This window comes from Chlamydotis macqueenii, chromosome 5 (genome assembly GCF_036417535.1).
Source record: "Chlamydotis macqueenii isolate bChlMac1 chromosome 5, bChlMac1.mat, whole genome shotgun sequence".
In the NCBI taxonomy this organism is placed as follows: Eukaryota; Metazoa; Chordata; class Aves; order Otidiformes; family Otididae; genus Chlamydotis; species Chlamydotis macqueenii.
This window is the reverse complement of record NC_141560.1, coordinates 38,092,943-38,103,806: the sequence shown is the minus strand read 5'-3', so window position 1 is coordinate 38,103,806 and position 10,864 is coordinate 38,092,943. Positions and strand designations below refer to the sequence as shown.

The 10,864-nt window shown below is 45.2% G+C and overlaps 1 protein-coding gene across 1 annotated transcript in view; it reads left to right on the top strand.

The window, feature by feature from the left end:
- Window positions 1-485: 485 nt before the first annotated feature.
- DCAF5 (DDB1 and CUL4 associated factor 5) overlaps window positions 486-10,864 on the top strand; it is a 79,254-nt gene continuing 68,875 nt past the window's right edge. Inside the window, exon 1 of the mRNA XM_086748847.1 lies at window positions 486-699. Within this exon, the coding sequence (XP_086604973.1) occupies window positions 486-699 (214 nt within the window). The remainder of the gene's footprint in view (window positions 700-10,864) is intronic.

Sequence of the window (10,864 nt, the reverse complement as noted above, 5' to 3'; positions counted from 1 at the left end):
CACGGGGCACCCCTCGCACCCCGCGGCGGCCTGGCCGTGGCTCCGGAGAGATCCCTCCGTCTCCATCGGGAGGCACCTGCCTGCCCGCCCGCCTCCTCCGGGCCGTTAGCGGCGGGAAGACCTCAAGCGGGCCAAGCCGCCCCCGCAGGCAGCGCACGACGAGCAGCAGCGGCGGGAAGCGTCCTCCCGCGGGTCCTCGGAGCGGCCGAATTTATCCGTGTGCCCCCCCGCGCCGCGACAGGAGCGAGTTAAAAAGCGGCGGCGCGACGTTAGAGCCGTGCCGGGAGGCGCGGGCTGCAGCTGAGGATCAGCTGCTGAGGGGAGCGGGGAGGAGCCAGCGGGATCAGGAAGCGGCGGAGTGTCTAACACCTCTCTGCCATGGCTGGCTAAAGAAAAATCATCATAACCATAACAAGGGGGGAAGCGGGGGAGGGGAGGCGGCGGCTGCGGGGGAAGGAGCGGCGGGGAGCGGCGCAGGCGGCAGGATGAAGAGGAGAGGCGGCCGGGGGGGCAGCATGCGGTCGGTGGTGGGGTTCCTGTCCCAGCGGGGCTTGGAGGGGGACCCCCTGCTCACCCAGGACTTCCAGCGGAGACGCCTGCGGGGCTGCAGAAACCTCTACAAGAAGGACCTCCTGGGCCACTTCGGCTGTGTCAATGCCATTGAATTCTCCAACAATGGAGGCCAGTGGCTGGTCTCAGGTAAAGCCAACGCTCCCCGTCCCTCGCCCCCTGCCCGCCACCCCCTCCCCAGAAAGCATCTTCCTCCTCCTCGGCCGCCTCCCCTGCCGCCCGGGGGGAGGGGAGCGGCGGCGGCGGCACTCGGAGTCGTTTCTCAAACCCACCGGTGCCCGGGAATAGTGTTTCCCAAGTGGGGATCTAAAATGGTTGACAGGTTTTAAATTCTACTGTTATTGGGGGGGCGAGGGACAGCCCCGGACAAAGTTTTTACAAGAGTATTTCCAGGGCGCGGGGGGGTGGAAGCCGAGGGTGCCCCTTTATTTGCTGGCTCGCCTGTTTTGCCCCTTAAAAGGGGATTTTATTATTTTGGGGACGACGACGACGACGGAAGGGAGACAACCCCGCGGCGCGCATGGTGGGCGCCGGGTGACATTTGTCAGCGCCGTGCCCCGGGCCTGCTCCCTGGGGGGCGGGCGGGGGTCAGCGGCCGCTGCCCGGGGACGGGCGGGGGGTCGGAGTTTGGCCGGGGTTGAGGGGCTGCAGTCCCGCTGGGTGTCGGGCCGGGAACCAGATCAGTTTAATTTAGGGACTGGTCACTTTGGGACCACCCCCTTCCACCCCATCTTCTTTTGGGGGAGGGGAGTAAGGTTTTGTTTTGTTCCTCCTTCCTCGGCTTGCAGGGCGCGTTGGGGGAGAGGGGAGGATTATTTTCGTGGTGATGTTTTTTGGGTTCAAGTGCCCCCCCACCACCCACGTTGCCTGCCCGGGGCTGAGGGAGCCGTGGGGGTGGGGGGGATGCTGTCAGGTAGGAGGGAGGCGAGGGCTTGACATCAGCTACGACACCGAGGAGGGGAAAAGGCTCTGCACCCCCTTCCCCCCGTCGGGGAGGGGTTGCGGGGCTGGGCGGCCGGCTTCCCGCCAGCCCCCCACCCCAGCAGCGCTTGGCGCAGGTGCCTCTTCCTCCTTCCCCGCCTCCGGGTTCGGAGGGGCGGCAGGGGAAGGAGGCAACTTCAGGCCGGGGCCTGGCCGGGCGCTGCAGGCCGCGCTCTCCTTGGGGCGGCTCTTAGCGACAGGCCGGGGAATCGAGGGCCTATCCCGCCCGCGGCGGGGCTCGGCGCGGGTCCCCCGGGGCTCAGGCCTGGAGGGTCCGTGGCGCTTCTCTCCCGCCGAGCTGCGGAACCCCGCGCCTCGCTGCGAGGGGACAGAGCCCTTCGGGGCGACGGGGAGGGGGCTGCCAGCCCGGGAGGGGCTGCCCCGGGGGTGGCCTGGCCGCTGAGCGCAGTGTCCGTTGCAGGCCGCGGGCGAGGGGCGTTGTGTCGCGGCCGCCTGGCTCCCTCGGGGGAAGCGGGCTGGAGGGAGCGGCCCCCCTTCCCCTGCCCTCCCGCGGGCAGGGGCTGTCGGCAGCTCCCTGCCCCGGGGCCGGGCTGCAGCGGGAAGGGCCCCTTCACTGTCGTGTGGGGCAACGACCCTCGGGGAAATTGCAGAGCTCCTCGGCATAAGGCCGTAGCAGCTTTGTTGAGAGTAGTCCCTCCGCTTGCAAGGGGCTAATGGCCTGGTTAGCAGCCAAGGCATGGAGGAGGGGCGAGAGGGTCTCGGCTCTGCCTGCTCACCCTCCGGCGGGCTGTAAATAGCGACAGGGGCTACTGGGGAAAGTGGTGGGGACATGGCTGAGCAGGCTGCTTATTGCCTTGCGGTGGTGTCTTGGCAGAGGTGGGCTCTATCGCGCAAAGGTATCAGTAATAACTCCAAAAATAACACCGGGATTCGATAAAAAGTTGTTATGGCTGTTTGGTTACCTTTAAGCAAGGGCGGAATAAGAACACCTTAAAAACATAGAGTGAATGCTGATACACTGAGACCTTAATGATTTTAACTTTCTTAACCTGCAGAAACTTAAAAGCATAAGTCCAGTGATTTCTGGAGTAAGTGTCCATGAAGGATCTTAGTGTTACTTTCAGAGATTCTTATATCTGTATGCACATGCAACTTTTGAGATATGCATCCGTTTATCTTGTGAATACACATATATGTATTTATACATGCATATATATATGTATATGCATACATGTGTTGGTAGGGAACACTGATTCATCTATTCTAAAGTTCCCAGATGTGCTAAGAGTTGGCATACTGGTTTGTACTGGTCCTTCTGTAGTAGTAACTAGAGCTGTCTATTTCTGCTTATGAAGTGCTACAGGGAGCTCAAGTGCATCTGTTGGTGCTTTTTTTTTATTTTCCATAATAAGTGATGGAAACACCATCAGTATTTTCTGTTCTTGCTCAAGAAAGCTTCAGGAGGGGCTCCAGGTCTTGTCATACCATTGATGCACTTACCTATGTTGACATCCATTCTTTAGGTAGAAGCATAAAAAGTTGAGGGCTGGAAGGGACTTTTAAGAATTAATTTTGTCCAAACTGCCTGAGTCAGAGTAGGTGCAGTGAGAGAATGGAGGCAGATTACCCATGAAGTGCACATGTAAAGAAGCATAGGTAAAAGGAACGCTTTCAAACCATGTGGTTTTTAATTTCCTAACTTCTCATAAAGCTACAGAATGTTTAAAGGGGGGTAGGCTTTTCCTCATGTAAGAGATAAGTGGTACTAGAGGTCTACCCTCCTAAATTTCATGAAATGACTAGGAAGCAAGTAAAAAAAAAAAAAAAGACAGGGATGGGAAGAGGCTGCTTAAGTTAAATGTGTTAGCAGTGAACCAATTCGGGTTAATGAAGAACAGACTACCTTAAGTCTGACCTTGTATTGATGCCCTGAGAAAGTGAAGAGCTCTAATTATGGTAACTGTTGTTAACAAAGTTTTATGTTATCTGTGACCATAAGATCTAGAAGGCTTTATGTGACAGCAACAGCAGGCAGATGCTTTATTCTTCAGTCAAGAATAAGAAATTAAAAGGTGAAAGATTTATGGGTACTCTGTTAACTTCCATGCCATTGTAAGCCTAGCAATCATTAAAATTACACTCAAAACACTATTTTTTTTTTTTTAAGATCATACTTAATCCTGAAACTCTGCAAAAGCAGGAAAAACAGTGAAAAGGAGAGCTCAAATGAAAGATAAAGGAAGGGTACAAGCTGCCTCTAATCTGAAGTTTTCTAGAGGAGTTGCTTCAGGAGACTTCCAAATGCAGATAGAGCCTTAGAATAGATGGCATGTGGGTCTCTCCTCCCTCAAAATAGTCAGTGTGCTGAGGTAAGGATGAGATGTTAGATGCTTCCATCTGCGCTTATAGCAGCTAAGAGAATTAACAGAGATATTGGAGTCTGTGAAAAGGGAGAGTGCAAGCAGTCTTTTCAATTATTCAGTCTTAAGTAATATGTATATTCTTAACTTAGGGATGTCTGCTTCAGCTAATTGACTTGTTAACAACTTATATCGTGTTGGAGCCGTTTTAAGTATGGCTGATACAGTGCATTTGTAGTGGCTATACTCATGCCATTTAAATGTGAACTGCATCCAAATTAGTGCTGTTCTCATCAGTATTGGCTGGAATGCTTTTTTTGGGTATGTGTCCCACTTTTTTTTTTTTTTGTCTGTGTGTCTCCCAGAAGCAAGTCTGTAAGGCTAATGATTACTGTTTCAGTAAACATTTCAAACTGCTTAAACAGGGTTTATATTACAGTTCCAGATAGTTTTCCTGTTAGGATTTTGGACAGAACTTCAGTGTAGACAAGCCTCAGCAAGCCTTTTGAAAGCATGTTTGAAACTTTTTGGTATTTCAACTTCTTTGAGTCTTGTATTGGAGATTGCATGTATAATAGTAATTAATTTTGTTCCTAACCATGTTTTCAAGTGAAAAATTGAGGTCAACAAGTTGGGTCAACAAGCAAGTCTATAGGCTTTTGCTGTACCTGTGTGGAATTCAACAGTGTCACTTTAGAGAGGGAGAGAAAGAGAGAGAGACACTAATGTTTTGGGGCAGGAGTGCTAGAAGAAGGGACAGGCATTAAGGACAAGAATTAAAGAAAAGGGAGAGAAATGAAAGGAGGAGGTGGATACTCAGGAGGAGATGCAATGTGACAAGTAGAAAAGATGTATCTGTATGTCCTGGTTTCGGCTAAGATAGATTTAATTTTCTTCCTAGTAGCTGGTACAGTGCTGTGTTTAGATTCAGTATGAGTATAATGTTGATAACACACTGATGTTTTAGTTGTTGCTGAGTAGTGCTTACACTAAAGTCAAGGACTTTTCAGCTTCTTATGTCCTGCCAGCGAGAAGGCCGTAGGTACACAAGGAGCTGGGAGGAGGCACAGCCAGGACAGCTGACCCAAACTGGCTAAAGGGATATTCCATACCATATGACATAATGCTTAGCATATAAACTGTGGGGAGTTGACCAGGGGGCACTGATTAATTGGCTGGGCATCAGTCGGCGGGTGGTGAGCAGTTGCATCACCTTTTTTTCTTGGGTTTTGTTTCTTTCTTCTTGTTGTTTTCCATTTCACTTCAATTTTAAAATAATAACAATAATTATTATAACATTTCAATCATTAAACTGTTCTTATCTCAACCTGCAAGTTTTCTTCTACCCTTCTGATTCTCTCCTCCATCCCACGGTGGGGGGAGGGGAGGAGGGTGTGGAGCAAGCAAGCGGTGGCCTGGTACTTGGGTGCCAACTGGGGGTAAACCACAACACTGTAGAATGGCAGAAGAGAAGAGGAAAGCTTAACATATAAGAAATGTGTAAGTGGTCTCAAATTAGTTAAGTCTAGCTGTTGGATGAAGTTGAAAGATTTCACTGGACAAAATGTGTTTTTGCAACACTTTATGTACTACATGGTGGTATTTTTCTGTTAACAGTTTGAGAAGCACATGACTGTCCATGCATGGAAATTAAATTCACCATGCAATGATATGCAAGTGGTTTCTTCCCTCAGATATGCCTTGCACCTCCTTCTGCAATTTAACTTATTAAAAATAGTATTTACTTAGTTTGTGTAATAGGCTTTCTTTCTGCCATCCTCAATTTTGGTGGATATGTTTTCCTATTTGTTTATCTGACTGTCATTTTTCATTCCTGTTATCTCTTACAAACATGAGGATCTTTATCAGAACCTCCCACTTTTTTTTCCCCCTACTTTAAACTGCACTTTTGAGATAACTTCTGGGAAGTACTGTAATCTGAGGCTTACTTAATCCATGCATATGTTCTTTTTCTCTCGGCTTCTTTTTCCCTCACCAGATAACACAAAAATTAATAGCTCTTCTGTGATCGTAAATATGTAGGGATGCAAGAAAGTACTGGAAATCTGTCTGTCATTGGTTGCCCTGTAAATCTGAAGGAGCATGAACCTAAAACAGGGGAATTAGGTGACTTCAGCAAAGGTAGTGGAATATTACTTCTGAAGTAAGGGGATTGTGTATCAAGTATGTTTTAGAGAGGCAGTCTTGATCTTAGTCTCTTTGTATCAAGTAGAACTCTGTGAGGAGGGATGTTAGATCCAGTTACTGTGTGATGTTTTCATTAATGTCTGAGAAATTATAAAATTTAAAGGTGGTACTAGGAAAGGCAGCAATAATTTAAGAGTTGAATTTAAAGTTAATTAAGATACATTACCTGGAAAAAAAAATGTCCTGTGGTTTCATACTAAGTGCAAACTACAGCATGCAAATAAAAATGGTCCATTTTACAAATACACTATGGAGATTAGATCATAGTCATATAGAAGAGGATCCAAATGTGATAGTAGATCTCAACCTAAATACCATCAGATATGGTAAAGCATGTGAAGTAATACTGCTTTATTTGGTGCTGTTAAGGCCTCAAATGGAGTGCTGTGCTCAATTTTGGGTATTGTACTTTGAGAAAGATGTGGCTGAACTAGAGAATGTTCAGAAGAGGGTATGAAAAATGATCAGAGGTCTAGAAAAATGAAAGACTGAAAGAAAGAGGTCCATTTAGTCTACAGAAAGAAAAGCTGCGTAGAGATGCAAGTCTTAAGCTGCATGAAAGTGTTTTTAATTATTATTACATAAAGTTGTAAACTCTTCTTTGTCCACTGGGAGTGGGACAAAGAGATGGTCTTAAATTATAGGAAAAAAAATTTTAGGATGCTATTTGATCTTACACTTCCCCTTCATCCTGTAGTTCACTCCCTTATTTCTCCTCTCTGTTGTTTGTTATGTGGCACTTTTATAGCTTAAAGTCATAAACTGGCATGATGGAAGCATCTGAACAGAGGGGGAAGGAACAGGGAGGGAGAGATCATTTATCTGACAGTTGTTTTTCTTTTAAGTCAACTTCTTTAACCTACTTGTCCTCTGGCTGCATCACCACTGAATTCAATGAGAGGGAAAATAGCAGGAAGCACATGGCAAGGGGGAGTGGGATTATATGCAACGTCAAACTGCACCCTTGGGCTACATATTAGGATAATCTGCCTAATGGCAAGGATAATGAAGCACTGAAATAGGCTGCCTAAGGAGGGTGTGAAATCTACCTCAGTGGTGGTTTTTTAAGAATAAACTAGACACACATCTACTGGGAATAATTCTGACACAGTCTGGCCTTTTGCCCACGGCCAGGGTCAGCTAAGTGATCAACTTCTTGAAGTACTGTCTGATCCCACTTTCTGAGATTCGTACAGCTTCTTGAGTAGGTACAATCAATATGATTAATCTTTCATGTTACGATTTGGAAGTGTTGCCCACTTGCCACATAGGTCCTTCAGTGACTGGTATATGGGAGACGGAGTGGTGGTCTGGAGCTTTGTCCACAATCAGCAAGGTAGATGCACTTTAAAACTGCACTTCTTAAGTCTTGACTGGTATGATTTTGAAGTGCTTCTGTTAGCACACAAGAGCTCGAGTTTGTTTCATGAGCTATGCAGACACTGTTTAGACTAGATTTGCTTTTGGCAAGGGTGTGTTTTGACCTCCTTTGAACCGTTTTGGGACTAATAAAAACAGTCCTGGACTACAGGTAGACCATTGTTACTGTGAGGTAGGCTCTTCTTCCAAATTTAATTGTGTATAAATTTAGTGATTACTTATTCAGAAGGCAACCAGATCAGGAAACCTTTTTTGAGATTAAGTAGTCCAAAAGCAGGGCAAAACTAGAGTACTTTAGTTTAGGAACTGTGGAGGCAGTGTTTGTGCTGAAATATATGCCATACTGAGTCATTTGGGGCCTGTTCAGTTATCTAGACTAGGCATATTCTACCTATAATGTTTGTCTGTGCTACTAAAAAAACCAACCAAATAAAACTAAGCCAAAACAAAACAAAAGAATGAACTTTTGGGGGGAGCCCCCCCCCCTCACCCCACCCCCAATCTTTGGATGTGTAGCATGCACAAACCATTCTGAAGCGGGACACTATGAAGAAGACAAGGTACTTTTAATTATTCTGCGAGGCCCACTTTGGGTCAACAGGAACTAGAAGATTGTCAAGTGTGAACACAGACCTTTTGTCTACCTAAGAATCTTTCAGGATAACTATTCCAAGATTTGAAATGCAAGCTTTCTTTTTTAGGTATGTTCTGTTATGTATCTTTTGGGTGGAATTCCTAAATCCTGCTTATGTCTCTCATCAACATTAGTCAGAAGGCCTAAAGCAGTGACAAAGTACTCCAGTGACTTGGGGCAGGAGAAGCAGCATGTGTGTTTATGTATTTTTAATTCATGTGTGCTTGTGCAAAAAACAAACAAACAGAAAACTAGAAGGCTGCTCTTCTCTACATAGAGTAATATGGGAAGGTGATAATATTTCCAGCCTCTCTGACCACAAATACTTATTTGGTCTGACTTCTCTTCCTGTCTGACTTTGAATTTGAATGTAGAGGCAGGTTTGGCCCATAATGAACACTGAAGTACTTGACTAATCACATCTTGTAAAATGTGGTTGCTTTCTGAAAAGTAACTGTAGAATGGCATTGTATGATTCTTAGCTGGGTCACACAAACTTTTACTTTTCAAATTGTTGGTCATGCAGTCATAAACAGAGTCAGCAAAATAAGATGGAAGTGAAGCTATTTCTACTTTGTAGATGTCAAACTTATGACTTCTGACACTATGAACTGAAAATTACAAATTCAAGACTTTGTGTGGTTCAGTTTCTAGAAAATCCACATGTCGAGCCTGGGTGGCTAAGTTATTTTCATATGAGGCCACATGTGTTTCCCAGCTGTGTAGTAAATACATTGCTGTTGGTATATGCTCTATATCATGTCAAGAGCGCATCCTTTCCGTACAGTTATTCTCTTTTGGCAAGCGTTGTGGAGTTATCACAAGTTTATGCAGTTGGTCCATTGCTTTTTGAAAAATGTTGAGTGGTTTCTGCTTTGCATGTTGTAGTATTGGTGTATGTGGACAATAAATCCACTATAAATTGAAAGTAGCTTAATTAATCTACATTTCACTGATCAACTGTACAGAAGGAAGGCTGTGGGCCTGGAGTTTCCTATAATTCTCAGACTTGTGTTGAATAATGTGCGTGCACTTTGTGTCTGACTAATCATGGTTCCTTTCTACAAAGCGTAAAAGCTCTATATATTCACATTTTCTGTGCTGTCTCCCTGTATACCTGTCCAAACATGTGTGCCTCCCTCCTTTCTTCCCTCTTATTCTAACTTCTAAAGAGTCAGGCTTTGGTAGTGGAGAATGCATTTACTGGTTTGCACCTCTCCTGGTTTCAGTCACGTAAGACTTGCCTTTTCTTGCGTGTATTTGCCTGTGACTTTACACTTCTTGTTCTGTTGCGGGAGAATGTAGAGACTGGTAAAATGTCTTTCTGCTGCAGATTCTCCTATGTGACCTGGACACATTGGTAAGACTTTTTCTTTCTGGTGGAACTGGCTTTAAATCAGAAGTATTTCTGGAATAGCTGAATTGGAGTTAGAAGGGAACACGCTTCCAACCCAGTTAACATGTAATTTTATTAAACTTTTCTGTCTCAGTGGAGTGTGAGAGGAATAAAACTGAGGCATAAAACAGAGGTGTAGAAGTTCTCAGGGAAAGTATGTGCAAGACAGTACATAGATGGAGAAAGGACAGAATTGCATGAGCTTGGGGAACGTTTAAAAGCTTCTACACTGTGGAACATAAGCCACCACAAAGGCAAACACAGTTCTCAGACTGCTGTAGTATTGAATACTGAATAGTGGTGCCCCTTGTACCAAAGTCTCATGGAGACCTAAGTGTCTGGAAAGAGAGACATTTGGATTTGGGATTTGGAAGAGTTTTTTTTCTAAGCTGGAGGCAGAGGAAACAGGCACTAAGGTATAGAAACTTACAAAAGATAAGGTAATGGCGACTTTTAACACTGTCAAAGATTTTTTCTGCAAACATTGCAATTTATCCCTTACTATACTGTATGTGTACTGGAAACCACAGTAATGTTTGTTGTCTTTGGATATCTTCATTGTTTTTGTTTGTATCTGGACTAGGTGGGTTGTGGAAATGAATAGGAGCTTGCTGTTTAAGTGAGACACCTAGGTGGCTGTGCTGTCAGGTAGGAGGATGTGTAGACTTACTGCAGTGGTTTTGCTAATTGTTTTGACTTGGTAACAGTTAACAATAGTATTTTACTATCTTTTACCCTGAAATGTCCTTTATTGAAGTCTTGAAAGACAGTAAGTGTAGCCTGATAGAAGCAGTGTTGATGTTCACCAGCCTTAAATTTGCTTAAATTGTTTGCCAGGTAGTGATAACATTAAGACCTGGCTGTTGATAGCTTTGGAAAGTAACCACTTCAAGTGTGGCAATCACGTCTTGATTTTAGCATGACTAATGTGGTCATAAGTTTCAGCAATCCTGTGTTTCTATGTCTGCCTATTACTAGCTCATCTACAATCACTAGGGTGCAAATACAACTTTGTCTCTTATTTCTAGACAGAAAGGAATCTAAGCCTCCATCAGTTTACTTGACCATAAGTTACTGTGAGTTTTTCTGGACTCATCACATTTTACTCTTATTCCCAGTAGTTATCAAATGCATCACAAATCTTTTTGTCACATATTACTTGTTTGCTCTGTAAAAGTACAGATTCAGGAGGAGGAATACACAATAAATTTCATGGAGCATGGGTGAGCATAACATGCAGCTGTACTGTCTGTCAAAGTGATTGTTGTAAAATCTGTCAGGAGACTTAAAGACTGAGAGACTGTTAACTTAAAGGATATTTGATGTAACTCAGTTCCATGGGAAAACTTCTTAATAGCATCATATGATGCGAAA